The 19,022-nt window shown below is 43.3% G+C and overlaps 1 protein-coding gene across 1 annotated transcript in view; it reads right to left on the bottom strand.

Moving 5' to 3' along the window:
- Positions 1-427: 427 nt before the first annotated feature.
- Positions 428-19,022, bottom strand: part of LOC117521198 (probable cation-transporting ATPase 13A3) — a 94,566-nt gene continuing 75,971 nt past the window's right edge. Inside the window, exons 15-21 of the mRNA XM_034182545.1 lie at positions 18,688-18,784; positions 15,315-15,387; positions 15,059-15,236; positions 9,091-9,275; positions 7,338-7,426; positions 4,446-4,526; positions 428-899 (exon numbers count right to left, since the gene is read on the bottom strand). Of these exons, the coding sequence (XP_034038436.1) occupies positions 723-899; positions 4,446-4,526; positions 7,338-7,426; positions 9,091-9,275; positions 15,059-15,236; positions 15,315-15,387; positions 18,688-18,784 (880 nt within the window). The 3' untranslated portion in view covers positions 428-722. The remainder of the gene's footprint in view (positions 900-4,445; positions 4,527-7,337; positions 7,427-9,090; positions 9,276-15,058; positions 15,237-15,314; positions 15,388-18,687; positions 18,785-19,022) is intronic.

Here is a 19,022-nt window from a genome sequence, read left to right as displayed (position 1 = left end):
TCAGCATCCTACTTAATTAAACATGCAACCTGATGAAGGTCTCAGAGTGTCTTGTAGTCTGTACCAGAAATGAGCTTTTTTTTTCAACCAAACAAACCATTTGTGCAAACATGCAAGTTTAAGTCTTAATGAAACAGCCAGGTCCCAGTTGATGGTATTAAAATTGTGCAACTTTTGTATTTTAGCATTAATGGAAGACTACACAAGCTGTCATTCATACAGAAGTGTCATCTAAAGCTTTTAGTCCTGAAACAGTCTTTTAATGGCTTTCAGGCCTAAAAGAGCAATACAGCTAAAAACAGTAGCTCATGAGACAACCTCAGATGGCATGTTTTCCAGTCTTTATATCTTTATATTTCAGCTTTTTAGTATCAGATAGTGTGTGGAACATTGATAAGGCTCAGATAGACCAGAGCATGGACTATTACGTAATCCATCTCCAGAAATGCAGAGAAGCATGGCAAAAACAGTACAGTTTACCCCGAGGTGCAGTTCTCCTAATGGAAGGGTACTATGTGGACAGTAGAAGCTGGCAATGTGACTCAGTCAGCCCAATTGGTGAAGCCTCACCTTCTGTGGCATCCACAAGGTGTCAGATTCTATAAAAGTCCATCAAATGGTCAAATGCCATCAGATATGTCTCCATGTTGAAAAGAAAACAAAAGCTTGAGGTTCCTTGTATTAAATGTTTGTCGTAAGTTTGGTTGGTGGTCATTTTGGTGTCACAGAGAAATATGGGTCTGATGAGCATCAGTGTAGGTGACAGTTGAGGGTTTGGGAGGCCAGTCACCATAATCCTGCAGCTCCAGGTCCAGCTGTATGTAGCGCACCTTCAGAGCCTTGTTCCTCCGACAGCACAGCCAGGAGAGGCACAGCGCACCCCAGAGGTCATTGGCCACCTGCGGACATACAAAGCATCAAAAAGAATAAGGAAATTCAGGGGTGCACCAACTGATAACCCCAGGAACTGACTTTATGTGACCAAACCCACTTTAGAAAAAAATAAAATAAAATAAAAATTTAATTGCAAACCAAATCAAATCTTAAGCGGCTCTTTTGAGATGTCCTATAATTATATGACTGTTTTCATGCATTAGACATATTTTAGGGTAAATACACAATCAAGTAAAGTCTGGGAGCACACACTGGTGTCACGCTTTGCCACATCCACGACACCAGAGAACTGCCTCGATTGTTTAGTCCATCCCCACATCTCTAAAATAACTATCGATGTGCTGGAGTCAGGTGAAGCATCTGTGTACCCTTGGACTTCTCCAGCCAAAGGGGTCACCAACACTCAGGCACTTGTGCAACATAAATAGTACCTGTATAGTTTCATGGTTTTGCACCACTGAAACATTGGACTGATGTCTTTTGTACCAAATCTCTTCACAGGATCCTTGGGTACTGCTGGAATGACTTTGTATCAAATGAGTAATTACTTCGGGTGACTAAGGTGAGAAGTATCCTTTTTTCCATGAGGGAACATCAGCTACAACACTGTAGCCATGTGGTGTGTTTCTCTGAGCATGATCCAGTATGCAGGTGCCTCAATGTTGAGGATCCCTGCAACTGGAGAAGACAAAGGGGATGTCCATGTTTTAATTATGAGGGGTAGGGTTAGAGCAGTTGTCTGCCTGGGTGGTTGCCATCCAACCATTAGTGATTCAGTGATGTGGCGATGAGTGACACTTCCATATTGTTCCTAGACCTAACATGACCTTTGAGGATGCATCACATCAATATTTGTGGTATATTTAGGGCCTCAATCTTCAATATCTACATATAAGACACCAGGACCTGGGTTAATGAAGAGGTACGAAAATTGCTTTAGTCATAGTCCAAGACTCACTAGATCATTGGTTGGATCACTGGCATCAGACTAATGCTGCGTTTACACATAACGACGGCACATCACGAATGCCACGAAGTATACATTCTTGGCTGCTGATCACAGCTGTGATGATTCGGGGCAGAGGCGTCAGGTGTCCTCATGAACTGTTGCAACTTTTTACCATGCATTGCGATTAATGGCACGTATTGCTGGAGAATTATCAGGAACCATTATGCATGGTCAAGAATAATGTTCCGCGCTGTTGTGTGCTAACGTGCGTAACAGCGCATAAGTTCTGTCACGCTGTGAATGAGGCGAATTGTCTCCACACACACCCCCATATTCATCCAACCTTCAGTTGCTGAACAATTCAGATCACTCCAGTTTGCTCCTCAAAAGCCACAGCAGGAGAACTTTGTGACTGCATGCTTAGTTGGGCTCTGTGCCATGGAGTGGCGCAGGAAGGAGGAAGAGACTGAGAGCCAGATGTATGGCTCCACACGGCTCTCATCTTGCTCATTTTCTAAAACATCAGGCACATGCAGCAGGTGGAACACCTGCAGGAGCGCGCTGAAGAGCATTGGAACGAGACTTTTAGCTGACTTGGCATCACTGTCCTCCTTCAGCATACTGCAGCAATGAAACTGAATGTAGTGCAGCAGGGTTTAATTGTGCGCACGTCAGAGAGGAACGCTGTCACACTCTATTAAGGATCACCACTAATCAAGATGGATCAACACACTCAGTTGCGACCTCCACGACATGAGCCGAAATGAGGGTGGTGCGTGACATTTGTGGAAGATTTTTTGACGGCCAAAAATATGCTCCACGAAAATCACAAATATCATGCACCAACATGGACTATTAAGAAACCTATTCAGATGCATTAAGTCACGTTAAGAATGTCAGGAATGTGCCAAGAATGATGCAACTATGACATTCGTAACACGTCTTGCCTATGTGTAAAGGCAACATAACAAAATAAATGTGCTGTGACCCATATTAAGAAAATATTAAGAAATATTAGAAAATCTTTGACTAAAGAAAGTACTAGACTTGTGTACAAAATACTTGCCGTAACAAATACCCTAAATATTCTTCTCCTTCATATATATGTGATGACCTGGAAACATTTTATCTTTGTTGCGGCTTTGTTTTCACATTTGTCAGTGCATATTATGTGGCAGTGAAACCTCACTTCACCTAAAATAAGTGGAAAATACAAAAAGGAAAAGAAGTGGAAATTTTAGCAAATTCAACTCAAATGAAAAACGCTGCTGCTGAAATTAAACATCAACATGACCCAAAAAATGGGCAAAATAGAGGTTGGTTCTATATTCTTGGAATAAAAATTTAGTGTGTTAAAACATTATAAGGAACACTCAACATGATGGGGGTGAAGTTCTACAACAAAAAATAAAGGTTTGAATGCAATTTCCTTATTTACGCACACTGGAAAATTGTGCAGTGATTTCAAGGAAGGTAACTAGAATCATTTAGCTGTCAAAAACATGTTTTCATCCCCAAGAGGCTTAATGGTGCATGCATTTTGCTAAAACGTTTAATGAATATACACTATATATTTTGCCTGGGTTGATGTGATTCAAATATATATATATATATTATTTATTTATTTTTTTTCCATTAAAATTCTGGCAAAAATATCACAGAGTTGTGAAACTGGGGAACCCAGACACAGATCTGTCTAAAAATAATCATTAACAGTGGACCAATGGACAAAATGCTTTGAAAGGAAAATGCATAAGTGTCTGCCAAGAGGGTACAAATAGAATAATATCATTTGTTTTCTTTTTTCAGATATGGGATTGGATTGTCCAGTGAGTGAACATCTCAAGAGGTTTCTACCAATCTTGAAAAACCATCAATCGATGTAAGCATCGCCTCCTATCTGTATCTTGAAGCACAGCGATTGCTGCCATCTTGGCTTTAGGTCAGAATTAGCAGGTTTAAACCACCTCAACTTGGTGGTCTAAATTCTTAACCTTTGGACAAGAGTAAGACAGGTCAGTTTGTCTTGTCTGTCTTCACGCTCTCATTTTTAGTCTTTGACTAAAGTTTGAGTACTAAGCCTTAGTGTCAGTCTATCTCCCTTAGCACTGCATCATAAAACCGGGCCCTGGTTATCAGTTTGTTGAACACCTCCATGAAAGAAAAGAGCAAAGAGAAAAAAAAATGAGTCAGTTAAATCAGAGCAGACAAAAACAAGAATATAGCCAAAAATTTTCAAACCTGAAGGTTTTCAGCGGATTTGTTTCTAAAATCTAGTTGCCAAAACATGATCTCAACACTGAAAATCTACTGGAGATTTCAGAAGGAACTTGAGAATGAGCTGATCACAGATCATAGGAAGGAAAAAAACTGGGTTATAGCCAGAAAAGTGCAGAAAAACAGAAGCGCTTCATGTGATCAAATGGCAATCTTTACAATGACACAGTGATTGTGTGTTTCGAGTCATTATGGAGTGATGTAGCTCAGTGCAAAGATTCACTACAAACAAATCAGTGATATAAATTTAAAAAATAAATCTGTTAAATTGTGTGAAAGAATTGCTCAGTCAGGGCTTGTTGGGAGGAACATTCCCTCTGCGTACCTCCAGCATGACAGACACCACTGCATTTGCGATGATAATGATAACCATTGTAATGCGCCACTCCATGGGAACACACACAATCTGCAGGGAGGCACAGCAGCAGCAGTGAGTACAGGCAGTGGCAAATATACACGATTACCTCTGACGTCCTGCTCAGCTCATTCCACATACATGCTGTGTCTGAATTCAGAGGTTGCATCCTTTGAAGGCTGCGTTCTACAAAAATCCGGCCTTCTGACACTGTGTAGGTTGGAAACCCCACCATTCTGAAATGGGAAGGTCTAGTCCCACAGTCCATTTTTACTCCAGAGTCCTTAGCTTTGCAGAGTCATTAGCCATACGCCATGTCGCCCAGCAACCATCACCAGCTGCAAGCGACAGGCTAGTGAAGTGGGTTTAGCCTGTAGTTGAGGTTTTCCAATGCTTGTTGTATGCAATACAATATGTTGAAGCTGCACTCTGCGTTGTGTTTGTATTGACTCCACCCATTCGCTCACCTCAGGATGCGACTCACGATCCTCGGCATGGAAGTCGGACTCCTCCTACCCGAAGGCCTAAAACCCAGGGCTTCTGGCCTTCATGTGACCAGAGAATCCTTTTGAGCTGTTGGAGTGAGGTTTACTAACTACATCTGCACAGCGACACCTGCTGGCCTTCGTTACACATATACATGTTACTTTTGTAGACCCTGTAGGGTACTGACTCTGTCCATGGCCAGGAAGTCAGTCCACATATGAGGGTTGAATGAAAAGTAATTCCTCCAAGAAAAATACGTGTGACATGGACAGGAATATTTTAACGAATGAAATGAAAATTTTCCATAAAATTACACTTTAATTACATAAATTTAATTTTTTTAACATTGTCACCCAGCATAACAGAAGACATTTCTACCAATGATACAACAGGTTTAGTGATAAAGCCGTCACAGAAGAGCTCCACCTTCTTTTCCACAACCAGCTCCTGACTGCTGTCCTGATTTTTCATTTTCCCGAAAATGAAGGAAGACCATTTTCGGGAAAAGGTGGGAAATCACATGGTGCCGAGTCTGGATGAGTTAATGTGTTGAGTTTCAGCTTCCTCAGCTCCTTCCATGGTGGCGTTGTCATGTTGGGAGCAAAACGTTCCCTTTCCTCCTTCGAATTCTCTGTAAGGTGCTTTTTTTTTTTTAAGGCTCGAGAGTCTCTGTAATGAGTTAATTGTTGCCCCATGTTCCAAAAATGCAATATGGATAAGATAAGGCCGTCTATACCCCCAAAAACTATTGACATGACTTCTGCAGCTAAAGGCTGTGATTTGATTTTTCTTTTCTTTTTTTTGGGGGGGGGGGGGGGGGTATCTTTGTGTCGATATTCCACATACTGATGTTTTGGGTTCATGATTGTGTACTCAGGTTTCATCTGCAGTAATGATATTGCAGAGAAAAGCTTCGTCTTCGGTCTCATAACAGGAAAGAAGTTGTTGTCAAACTTTAAGTCTGTGAGCTTTTCGTTTCAGGCGTGAGCACCTCGGGAATCCACTGAGCAAAAATCTTCCGATAATCAAGCAAAGTAGTAATGGGACCTACTTGCTCTTGTGAAATTCCAACTGTGTAGGCAGTTTCTCTCTGAGTGATGTGTCGGTTCTCCCGAATCAATTCGTTGACTCGTTTCTTGTGAAAGTCATCGGTTGCTGACAGATGTTGTCCAACCGTTTGTTTGTTACACAAATACATTGTTCCAGCTTCGCCATCTTTGCATCTGTTGACGCAGGGCCACAGTACTAACAACCAACACATCCATTACCATAAACAGCCTGCGTTCCTCTATGAATTTCCACTGGAGCAATACGTTCTGCTGTCAAGAACTCAATGACAGCTTACTGCTTCGAACATAGTGACAACCATTCCTACTCTCACCTACGGTCAATTAGGGAATAACCCCCTTGTGTCTGATGATGTGTCGGACGTTCATGCTGGGATATACGGTCGAAAATAGCGCTTTAAGGAGCCAAGAAAACTCCTTTTTACCAGCTCCACTATGCGTCACCGATAAAATGGATATTTCCGACCATATATAACAGCATGAACGTCCGACACATCATCAGACACAAGGGGGTTATTCCATTCTAATCCAATTGCATTGTTTGCACGGTTTATTTTTCTGTAATTCGGTCGGTGAGGCTTACCGTGAAGAAGCGAGCCATCTCTCCCACAGCGGTCAGGGCGTGGAGTAATCCATCAAAAGTGAAAATCCATCAAATGTGAAATAGTAATTCTGTATCAGAATCCACATCAATACTTTATTACAGTAGCTTAAATTCACCCACTTCGGCGGCGGCACGCGACTCTCTTATTCTGAGCTAACAGCTAGCAGAGTGCACAGGTGGTGTTCTGATGAATTGCGAGTCTCAAAAGTTCTGCGTCCTGACAATACTGCGCATGCACAGTTGCGAGCGCATGCATAGTTGTGCGCGTATGCACTTTTGTCCGCGTGTGTGCTGTTGCACGTGGAGGACAGAAATCACATTCAGCAGTAATGACATCTCATCAGAACACCAGTCAGGGCACGGAGTAATACATTTTTGGCCACCGGTCTAATATTTTGTTCAGTTCCATAGATATTATATGCATGATTATGTCACACGATTAACTAATCACATTCATGAAAAAATGTAATTGGATTAGAATTTAGAGTTTCCAGTTCACCTAACCTGCATGATTTGGAAGTGGGAGGAAGCCAGAGCACCTGGAGGGAACCCGCAGGAACACGGGGAGAACATGCAGACACCACACAGAAAGGACTGGATAATAAACAATCCCAGGACTTTCTTGTTGTGATGCAACAGCACTAACTGCCAAGCTACCATGCCCCCCCCCCCCCCACACACACACAGAGAGTTATAAAGGCTTACCTCCAAAAATTCATCAATCCCTGGAACAGGATGAAGCATGACAACGAGGAGAAATATATACAGAAAAATGCAGGACATCATGAAGGGCCCTGAGGAAACCAAAAGAGAGAAATTCAGTGAATCTTACTTCTACTGTGCTTTTCAAATTCTCTGTGATTAGCCAGACAAGCACTGGATTAGTGGAGTCAGTCAGTCAGTGGGTCCACAAGATTTCTGTAAGTAACCCAACTGCCATCCAAATAAAAACTACTGTGTGTTCAGCTCTGAAAGTTTGTGTTCTGATGGATACAGGTGGCCAGTGAACCTCCTGTTTTGAACCATGTTGACATCTTTTAAGATGGACAATAATAAAACAGATGATGGACAAGCCAGTGAAGTTACTTGTGAAGCTTTTGCAAATTGGAGGGTAATGGTGGCCACTGGAGGCCATTGATCTTTTCAACAACTACACATTCACGAGGGCCAGTTAGAATCTTAGCAATTAAAAATGGAAATTTTGTTTAACAAGCTGAAATTTTCAGGATAGGTCCAGAATAATACGTAGAAACATAAAATAAAAGTCCACAAAAATCCCCCTTATGGTATTTTCATAATCCAAGATGGCATCCAAATTGGCTACCATTTTCACCTATTTATGCATATCTTTCCTTCTAGAAGGTTAAAAAGCTAGTTTAAGTGTCTAAATATATAAATTAAGGCATGGGAAATTCTTTGCAACTATTATCTGGAGGTTTCACATACTATAAATGTCTGAAAAGAAGATGGTAATGATATTGGAATCCAACATTGTTGCCATTGTAGTTATTCTTTCATTCATTTTTTATTCCCACTTACTCCAATTAAGGGTCACTGGGTCATGTACTGCCGCAGAGTTTTCAATCTAATTGCATTGCAGGTTTATGACACATATGAACCTGTTCTCATCTGTGAAAAGCACAGGGCGACAGTGGCGGACTTGCCCATTCTGATGTTTTATGGCAAATTCAGCTCCATGATTCCGGCCATTGAGATTTGAGAGGAGAGCTCCCAAGACACCATCCGTCATCTCATTAGGAGCATGCCCCAGTGTTGTCAGGCATGCATACAAGCATGTGGGGGCCATACAAACTACTGAGTACCATTTTGAGTTGCTGCAATGAATTTTTGGCAAAATGGACAAGCTTGTTGCATCCTCCAGTTAAAAAATAAAAACTAAAACATTATTTCTTAAGAACAAATAACATTTTTCTTCTTCTGAAAGATGGTTTAATGTTGTGTTTCTCATTTCCACTGGAATAAAATGTATGGAATAGTGATTTTTCGGAATACAAGTCACACTGGACACAAGACCTCTTGAACTAGGCAAAAAAAATTGCAACTTATACTCTGGAAAATATGATAAGCTCTAAATAATGGCACAGACTTTCTCATGCTCTAAAACATATGACACACTTTAATCAAAAGGCACTTTCTAAGAAAGAAAGGGTGGACACTATCTTGGGGGGGAGGGGGGGGGAGATTTCTGATTCTAAACATTTTTCTGAACCGATCCTGAAATTTTCAGCTTCTTCAACAAAATGTTCATTATTTTGTCATTTCTAATCTAAAGCTCTTAGACGAACTACAAAATGTAATTATATAGTACAAACAAGTCTGATTCACATTCACAGAATATGTAGTAAGGTACATCAAAATACTTCAAGAGTTATCTGTTATATTTGAATATACCCTATTCTGACATAATTCTACTTCAGTGGCACAAAACAAAGCTTACAGTTCTTGTAGGTCGGCTGTCTGAAGGGTTTCCCCTTAGAGAAGATGACGCCCATAGCCAAGTACTGAAAGCAGGAAATGTAGAAGATCGTGGTGTTCACATAGTTCTTGATGTTTTTCTCATCCACAACTGTTGTATTGCTGGTACTATTTGCATTGGTGATACTACTGGAAATATTACAGGCACTGCAGAGTGGAGCAAAGAAAAGTGTGAATCTGGACAGTTGTAAAAAAAAAAATTGTCAAATGCTCTGTTTTGACATAAAATTTAAAAAGTATACAGTTCTTTTTGCTCTTTATGCAATATTGTTTTGACTATTTAGATTCTTTTGAGATCCGTCTCATGAATACAGACCATGGCAGCAGAGAAACAAGACCAAGCAGAGATTTCTGACATCCACCAAGGGTTGACGAGGACTCAAAATAAAAGATATGAGATTTACATCATGACCCGGACCCGGATCCGGATTTCATAACACAATGCAATAATTGCATACTGATCAAGAATGGTCCAACTGATCAAAATGTTGCAATCTGATATTTAATTCACAAGCTGAAACAAAATAGTATCTTCCTGACCTTGGTTTTACATCGTGATGTCATATCCATCCATCCATCCATCCATTTTCTTCCGCTTTATCCGGAGTCGGGTCGCGGGGGCAGCAGCTCAAGCAAAGCCACCCAGACCTCCCGATCCACACACACCTCCCCTTGCTCCTCCAGGGGAACCCCAAGGCGTTCCCAAGCCAGCCGAGAGATGTAGTCCCTCCAGCGTGTCCTGGGTCTTCCCCGGGGCCTCCTCCCAGTGGGACGTGCCCGGAACACCTCTCCAGCGAGGCGTCCAGGGGGCATCCGGAAAGATGCCCGAGCCACCTCAACTGACTCCTTTCGACGTGGAGGATGTCATATCCTTGAAGTAGTTTTGATGTCATCCTCAAAATCCGACAAAGTGAAGTGTACAAATTGAAATCCTGATCCAGTATCCGGATCTAGATCACCTCCAAAATTCAGTGGAGTCTTCCGTGGCATAATATCTATCTGTGGTGAAAATTTGATGAGAATCCGTGAAGTAGTTTTGACATAATACTTAGAAGCCTATATTAAGTGAAATCTTGATCCAGAATCCGGATCCGGATCACCTCCAAAATTTAATGGACTCTCCCACAGCCTAATATCAATCTGTGGTGAAGATTCTGTCAATACCCATGCAGTAGTCTTGATGTAAACCTGCCTATATAGAATAGATAGAATATCTATGTCATTGCACACACATACAATGAAATTTGTCCTCTGCATTTAACCAATCCTAATTACAGTTAGACACAATCCAACCACTAGGAGCAGTGGGCAGCCACAGTTCAGTGCCCGGGGACCAACTCCAGATGTAGATGCTGCTTTGGTCAGGGGCAGAGAAAGGAGCAGATCCCAAATAAGCATGTTTTTTGATTAATATTTTGACCTATCGATCTGTAGTGAAGATTTCGTCAAAACCCGTGCAGTAGTTTTGACGTAAACCTGCCTATATAAAGTGAAATCTTGATCCAGAATCTGGATCACCTCCAAAATTTAATGGAATCTCCCATTGCCTATAGAATAGAATAGAGCCTTTATTGTCATTGCACATGCATACATACACCAAAACTTGTCCTGTGCATTTAACCCATCCTAATTACAGTTAGACACAATCTAACCACTAGGAGCAGTGGGCAGCCACAGTTCAGCACCCAGAGACCAACTTCAGATGTAGATGCTGCCTTGGTCAGTGGCAGAGAAAGGAGCAGACCCAAAATAAGCATGTTTTTTGATTGCTATTTTGGCCTATCGATCTGTGGTGAAGATTTCGTCAAAATCTGTGCAGTAGTTTTGACATAAATCTGCTAACAGACAGACAAATAAATAAAGGGCGAGAATGTTATCAGCTATGAGAATTTGTTCATGTGGCAAGTTTCTCTGGGCATGATCCATTACTGTATGTCCTGGAAAAAGCTGGCACAGTGGTGGTTAGCACTGGTGCCTGACAGCAATAAGGTCATGGGATCGCTTTTCGCCCTTTCTGTGTGGAGTTTGCATGTTCTCCCTGTGTCTGTGTGGGTTTCCTCCAGGCAGTCTTTCCTCCCACAATCAAAAACATCCTTATTTAGGGTCTGCTCCTTTTCTGCCCCGACCAAGGCAGCGTCTTGACATCTGGATTTGGCCCCCGGGTGCCAGACTGTGGCAGCCCGCTGCTCCTAGTGGTTGGATTGTGTCTAACTGTAATTAGCGTGACCGTAGGAACTTTGTGGCCAGGATGGCAGTGGGATTGAACCCCGGACTGCTCGCACTAAACACCAGAACTCTACCAGGTCAGCCAAAGTGGAATTCCCCGTTAGCTAAGCTAGTGGGAACATCTTTTCAATCCGGATTTTATCCTGCTACATTAGGATGGGTTAAATGCAGAGGACACATTTCATTGAATGTATATACACAGCACTAGTGAAGGACAACAAAGCCCAAAAGAAACAAGAAATCTGGACTTTCCTTAACTTTTCAGAGGCATTGTTTAACCTTCCTTCATCTTTGTTCCCTCGGCTGGCACTTCGTCAGAATTTTTAAAATGTTGAAAAATTTTGAACGAATGCCGCCAATGACCTCAGTTTGTTTGTATTTCATTTTGCTTTTGTTCTTCATGGTTTGTTATTGTTTGATTAGTTTTAATAATTCCACATCCCAACAGCCAGGGGCTGTGAGTATGGACTGGGCCGCCGGGCCACCCGCCCTCGACCACCATCCAATCCTCTCTGCACCTGACCCCCATGGCCCCCTCTGCAGGTGGTGAACCCACAGGACGCCAGGCCCATGTCGCTCTTTCGGGCTGAGCCCGGCTGGGCCCCATGGGCTAAGGCCCGACCCTCAATCCCATCGTCACGTCTTCCGAAGAGGAAGCAGAGACTGGGGACTCAGAGGCGGACTCATCCATTACCCAGGCTGAAGTCACCGAGGTGGTTAGAAAGTTCCTCGGTGGCAAGGCTCCTGGGGTGGATGAGATCCATCCTGAGTACCTTAAGGCTCTGGATGTTGTGGGACTGTCTTGGCTGACATGCCTCTGCAACATCGCGTGGCGATCGGGGACAGTGCCTCTGGATTGGCAGACCGGGGTGGTGGTCCCTCTGTTTAAAAAGGGGGACAGGAGGGTGTGTTCCAACTATAGGGGGATCACACTCCTCAGCCTCCCCCGTAAGGTCTATTCCAGAGTACTGGAGAGGAGAATTCGACCAATGGTCGAACCTCGGATTCAGGAGGAGCAGTGTGGTTTTTGTCCTGGTCGCGGCACACTGGACCAGCTCTACACGCTCCATTGGGTGCTCGAGGGTTCATGGGAGTTTGCCCAACCAGTCCACATGTGTTTTGTGGATCTGGAGAAGGCGTTCGACCGTGTCCCTCGGGGCACCCTGTGGGGGTGCTCCTGGAGTATTGGGTCTGGGGTCTTTTGCTAAGGGCTATCCGGTCCCTGTACGACCACAGCAGGAGCTTGGCTTGCATTGCCGGTAGTAAGTCAAACCTGTTTCCAGTGCACGTTGACCTCTGCCAGGGCTGTCCTTTGTCACCGGTTCTGTTCATTATTTTTATGGACAGAATTTCTAGGCGCAGCCAGGGTGTAGAGAGGGTCTGGTTTGGGAACCACAGAATCTCGTCTCTGCTGTTTGCGGACGATGTGGTTCTGTTGGCTTCGTCAAATCAGGACCTTCAGCGTGCACTGGGGCAGTTTGCAGCCAAGTGTGAAGCGTCCGGGATGAAAATCAGCACCTCCAAATCCGAGGCCATGGTTCTCGACCGGAAAAAGGTGCTTTGCCCTCTTCAGGTCAGTGGAGTGTCCTTGCCTCAACTGGAGGAGTTTAAGTATCTCGGGGTCTTGTTCACGAGTGAGGGACAGATGGAGCATGAGATCGATAGACGGATCGGTGCAGCATCTGCAGTGATGCGGTCGCTGTATCGGACCGTCGTGGTGAAGAGAGAGCTGAGTAGGGGGGCAAAGCTCTCGATTTACCGATCGATCTACGTTCCAATCCTCACCTATGGTCATGAGATTTGGCTCATGACTGAAAGAACGAGATCATGAATACAAGCGGCCGAGATGAGTTTCCTCCGCAGGGTGGCTGGGTGCTCCGTTAGAGACAGGGTGAGGAGCTCGGTCACTCGGGAGTAGCTCGGAGTTGAGCCGCTGCTCCTCCACGTTGAAAGGAGTCAGTTGAGGTGGCTCGGGCATCTTTTCCGGATGCCCCCTGGACGCCTCGCTGGAGAGGTGTTCCGGGCACATCCCATTGGGAAGAGGCCCCGGGGAAGACCCAGGACACGCTGGAGGGACTACATCTCTCGGCTGGCTTGGGAACGCCTTGGGGTTCCCCCGGAGGAGCTGGGGGAGGTGTGTGTGGATCGGGAGGTCTGGGCGGCTTTGCTTGAGCTGCTGCCCCTGCGACCCGACTCCGGATAAAGCGGAAGAAAATGGATGGATGGATAGTTTTAATAATGTTAGCATTTCGCTTGACTTTCGTCCAACTTCGTTCAACCTCTCAAGTCCGACGTATTGAACGAATGTTGACGAACGCAACGATATCTGAACGAACCACTAACTGAAGCTTCGGCGAGCTGAACGAAACATCCTTGTATTGCTAATGAACTCTTCATTTTGGGGATGAAAAAGCAATGTTTTCACACAGAAACAATAGCATTAAGAGCATTTTATCAACTACTTTAATTATTTACGCACGTTTCAACTGTTTGTGGCTGACCTGCATGTGCGTGTCTTCAACAGCAGCCTTTGTGTAACACAGACAGTTTCCCATGGCTGATGTCATGGATTTGTCAAAGGTACTCATCAGGACAAGTACTATTACAAATAAAGTGTACAACAAGGTACAGACACGCCGTGAGAACTCAGAATGTGAAGAAAAACTAAACTTGTTCTGAAAACAAACAAAATCTCTCACCTGTTGTCAAGGCAAACAAAATCTCACACTTGCAGGTACTGCAGACATGAGGACTAGGCTGGCTGCACTCGGTTTTATACCCGCTTTTGGTCACGTCATCGTAAATGTTTTGTTTTGATTTTGTTTAAAGCATCAAGGTCAACATTCCTTTCGCTTTTGTTTTGGTTTGGTTTTGTTTCCTTATTCATTTTATTAGGAAACGGAGCGTGCCGCGGCCTCAACTTTATCTAAAGTCTGGGTCTTTTAGTGGAGCTTAGGGCTAGTGGCTGGTGATCACCTTAGTACTTCTTCTGTTTTTGTTGTTGCTTAATGCTGATAAATTATACTGTATTTGTTGTCTTTCTGATGCCTGATTCTGTTTTTTTCTCTTTGTTTGAGGTACGGCTCCATCCAGAGATGGGTGTGGTGTCTGTTTCTGCAACCCTCCTGTCCTGTGCAGGAGGGTCAACATTTCCTGTATATTTGTTTTTGTCAATTGTTTTGTCAATTGTGTCGCTAGCATGGCCCAAGCAGAGGGTCACCCCTGTGAGTCTGGTCTGCTTGAGGTTTTTTCCTCAAGTCATCAGAGGGAGTTTTTCCTTATGATTGTCTCCTGTGTGCTTGTTCTGGGGGTTGGTAAGGTTAGACCTTACTTGTGTAAAGTGCCTTGAGGCAGCTTTGTTGTGATTTGGCGCTATATAAATGAAAATAAATTGAAATGTAAATTTGTTTAGTTGTTTCATTCAATCATTTGTTGAAATCTTCGCAGACATCAACGAATTTCATTTTAAATTCTGTTTCGTCCACCTTTTCTCACCCATTTTTTGACTTTTTCAATCAATCAACTTTTTTTTTTTTTATATAGCGCCAAATCACAACAAACAGTTGCCCCAAGGCGCTCTTTTTGTGTTTTTATCCTTCGTCCAGCTATCACCATTGCTGTGTGACCGGGGCATAAATGAAGTACTGTTCGACTTCACCTGGTGTTACCAATGCCGACGAAGACATGACCGAACGGTTACTCACTCTGACTCGGGCGTCCAGATCTCATACCAGCTCTGCTGTTGTACTAAGAAGTAACCCACCAACTGAAAAGCCAAGCAGGTTAGGATCTGGATCAGAACCGAGCAGAGCAATGGGCCCGAAGTCAGACTGGATGGCGGGCGGCGCCACACCAGCTCCTTCCATGCAGGGTTCAAACTCACTAAACACAAAGCAGACAGTCAAATGTTTGTAGTGATGCTTCATTCTGACCTTCTGAGCTCGCTTCCATGCTACTTACTTGTAAAGACGATGGTGAGAATGATGAAGATGTCAATGAAAAGGAACTGGAAATCTCCCAAATTACTGAAGATCTACAACATAAAGAAGAAAATTAATCATTATATTCATAATTGCAAACCTGTATTCTGTAAATGAGTGTTGTGTGCTGGGGTGTTTGGCTGGCTTTGTTTTAGTTTTCTGTTTCTCCCACCAGGTGGTATGCATTCAGGACTGAGTGGCTGAGCATTAGGACCTCACCCTGAACACCTGAGGCTTGTTTTCACGTGCAGGTCATCAGGACTCACAGCTGTGGTGTATCTGTCTTGATCAGAGATTGCTGCACTTAAGCCTTGAATGCACAGTGTGTGATTGCCAGAGACTCGACCTTGTGAGCAGACGTGTGAGATCGGCATCGGGAGAACAATCTCACCATTACGGACGCAGAGACCGCTCCAGGTTTGACGCCACAGTCTGTGAAGAAGGATTGGGTGAGGTCTCACGCTCTTCAGCACACTTCCTGAGGTAATTTGGTTTTGGTGACTTTTATGAAGTAATGACAGTGGATTTGGTGTCCCTCACACCTTGTTGTATTGAGCTGTCACGTTATGCTAATTGTCTAATCAGCTTCTGCTGCAGTGGAGATTTGAACTGAGTTGTTCCGTGCCTGCAGGGTGAGAAGCTGATATATATTTAAGCCAGGAAGTGTTTGCTGATTGTGTGCACCTTTGAGCTGTGTCTCTCTGGGTGGAGAGTGTTGGACTCACCTCATGTTTTCTTTCTTCATAGACTCGGTTTGTCGCGGCCACCTGGGGGGTGTCGGCGGGGTCCCTGGGTCCGAACTGCTGTGGCTCCGGACCGTTTGCGCTGCTGAGAGCGCGCCGTGTTTTCACCTCACCAGACCGCGGACATTTTTGGTTGTTTATCACTGCACTCATTATGATTATTAAATTCTGTTATCTTTTGAACCGTGCTCTGCTTATTTCGTGCTGGGTCCTGTCAAACGCTGGGTCGGTGCTCCAACCGCGTCCGACACATAACAAATGAGACTCCAATATGAATGAATGGAATCACATTATGCGCTGGTGGCTGAATTAGCAATCGCCCACAATCACACTACCGCAGAACACAACGCAAACGTGTCACTTTATGGCCACAGCCTTTGTTTCACGACTAATCCACGAACAACCCCCCACATCTCTTCAGACGTCTGACTTGCTTCTGCTTGCTGCTCACGTCTGTACCCGTGAACTCTCTGTATCTGATGTGGGAACCACCTCAGTACTCATAACTCAGCAGAACGAAGCAGGCGTGCCAATAATAGGTGCAACTTTACTAACATGTTGAACAAACTGCTGTCTGCTGTTCATTAGTTATTCATTAATCCAACAGACAAGCGTCCAGTTACAATATAACGTGTCACATCAGGGTTTCTCTTTTATTCACAGTTAGGGCCGTAAATATTTGTGCAGTGAAAAAAAAGATATTATTTCAGCCACGTATCACAGCATATTGAACTTTAAAGCAAATTTAAATACATGGCAGTGGAAGAATGTCACCTTTAATGTGAGTGCAATTATATCAGATGAATGGCGTCAGATTTATAGCACTTTTTATGTGTGACCTCTCATTTATAAGAAACCAAAATAACCTTTGTGGAGGTCTGTCCTTTTTTGGCAGTAGGATATCTTAAAAGGACAGGGATCTTGCCTTTCTTTGGCATTTGATTCTGATTTCTTTGATCATGCCTTTAGTCTTCGATCGCTGATATTGATTCCTTTGATCTTGCCATCAGGATTGCTAATTTGTAACTCACAATTTTTCATATATCATTATGATTTTTTTTTTTTTTTTTTTTTACAAAGGATTCATATCTTGATAGTATAGCAGGGGTGGTGGCCAAGTGGTTAATGCACTTGGTTTCAGTTCAGAAGGTTCCGGGTTCAAATCCTGCCACATTTCTCTGTGTAATGTGGAGTTGCGTCAGGAAGGGCATCCGGCGTAAAACTTGTGCCAATTCAACATGCAGATCCACCTTGGATTTGCTGTGGCAACCCCAAGTGCAAACAAGGGAGCAGCCGAAGGGACTTATCTTGATAGACAAGAACTGATTAAATTTTCAAGGTCATCGGTCAAAGTCAGGAAAAATCTTGGAAAATTGGAAAATCGCTATCCTTTAACACTGAAGGCATTTTTAAAAATTCATAACAGCCACAAAAGATTGAAATTCTTTCATATTTGAAAGCGCTATATAGGATGGTATCATACGTAACGGTATGGTTTCTCGACTGATGAGGAATTCAGATTGTGAGACTGTTTAAATTTAACATTGAAAACCCTATTTAATGTATATTTTACATTATGTCTCAATCAAACGTGCCCCAATCACTCTCATATTTGAAAGTGAGGTGCAGACTGCCACTCACTATCACGTAACAAAGTTTGATCCGGATCTGATCTGGATTTTATGGGCATTTGAAATTACTATTAAAAAGCCCATCAGGTGTACATTTTGCATTATACCTCAAAAGTGCCTCAATCACTCTCATTTGTGACAATGAGGTGCAAACTGGCACTCTTTGAATAGACTCAGTTTGATCCAAATTTGATCCGTATTGCAGATTTAGCGAATATTTGATTTTAACATTGAAAAGTCATTTTGATCTATATTTTATATTATATTTTAGCTTATAAAAAGTCACTTCTAACAGGACATTCACCTTGAAAATTTTTCCAAGGTAAGAATTTGTGCAATAAGAAACTAGTGTTGGCTCTCTATGAGCGCAATGCTCTAGTGTTGTTATTGTTAGTATGTTCAAGGAGCAGGTGGTCAACCCCACTGAGTCTGGTCTGCTTGAGGTTTCTTCCAAAACAAAACAATAAAGAAACACCTGAGGGAGTTTATCCTGATCACTGATGCCAATGTTCTTGCTCTGACAGTGGGTACAGTTAGACCTTACTCACATGAAGCACCTTAGAGCGACTTATATTATGGTTCAACAAAGTGTAAATAAATAGAATTGAACTGAATTCGGGAAGCATGATGACTTCGTGTTTAGCACTGTTGCCCCATAGCAAGAAAGTTGTGGGATTGCTTCCCGCCTGGTCCTTTCTGCGTGGAATTTGCACATTCTGTGTTCTCTCCGGGTGCTCTGGCTTCCACCCAATCCCAAAGAAGTACAGGTTAGGTGAACTGGAAACCTTAAATTGATCGTAGGTGTGTGTAAATGAGTTTACCTGTTTATGTGTGGCCCTGCGATAGAGTGCTGTCATGTCCAGGGTGTACCCTGCCTCTCGCCCTATGATTGCTGGGATAGGCTCCAGGTCACCGTGACCATTGATTGGACTAACTAGGTATAGAACTTGAATGAATGAATGAGCAGCAGTGTGTTTACCGAGTACAGCTGGATGACGCTGAGGTACTGGATGATGCTGTACAGAGCCATGAACTTGAAGACGTAGAAAGAAGTCGTGAGGGCAGCTCGGCCCTCCCTGTGGAGAGTCACACAGTTAGCGGCAGGTACTTGAGGAAAAAACATTATTAAAATAAAAAATAATTTTTTCATGTAATCAGATGTAAAATATGTACACTGCTTAAAAAAATTAAAGGAACATGTTGAAAACAGTCGGGGTTCCTGTTTGGTCCATGTGTCCTTCCAGGGACATGCATCCCCAGATGATTACTGACCCACCACCAAACCGGTCATCCTGAATGATGTTACAGGCAGTA

This window comes from Thalassophryne amazonica, chromosome 12, assembly GCF_902500255.1.
Source record: "Thalassophryne amazonica chromosome 12, fThaAma1.1, whole genome shotgun sequence".
Classification (NCBI taxonomy): Eukaryota; Metazoa; Chordata; class Actinopteri; order Batrachoidiformes; family Batrachoididae; genus Thalassophryne; species Thalassophryne amazonica.
Note: the sequence above shows the minus strand (reverse complement) of the source record. Positions and strands in the feature narration are given on the sequence as shown.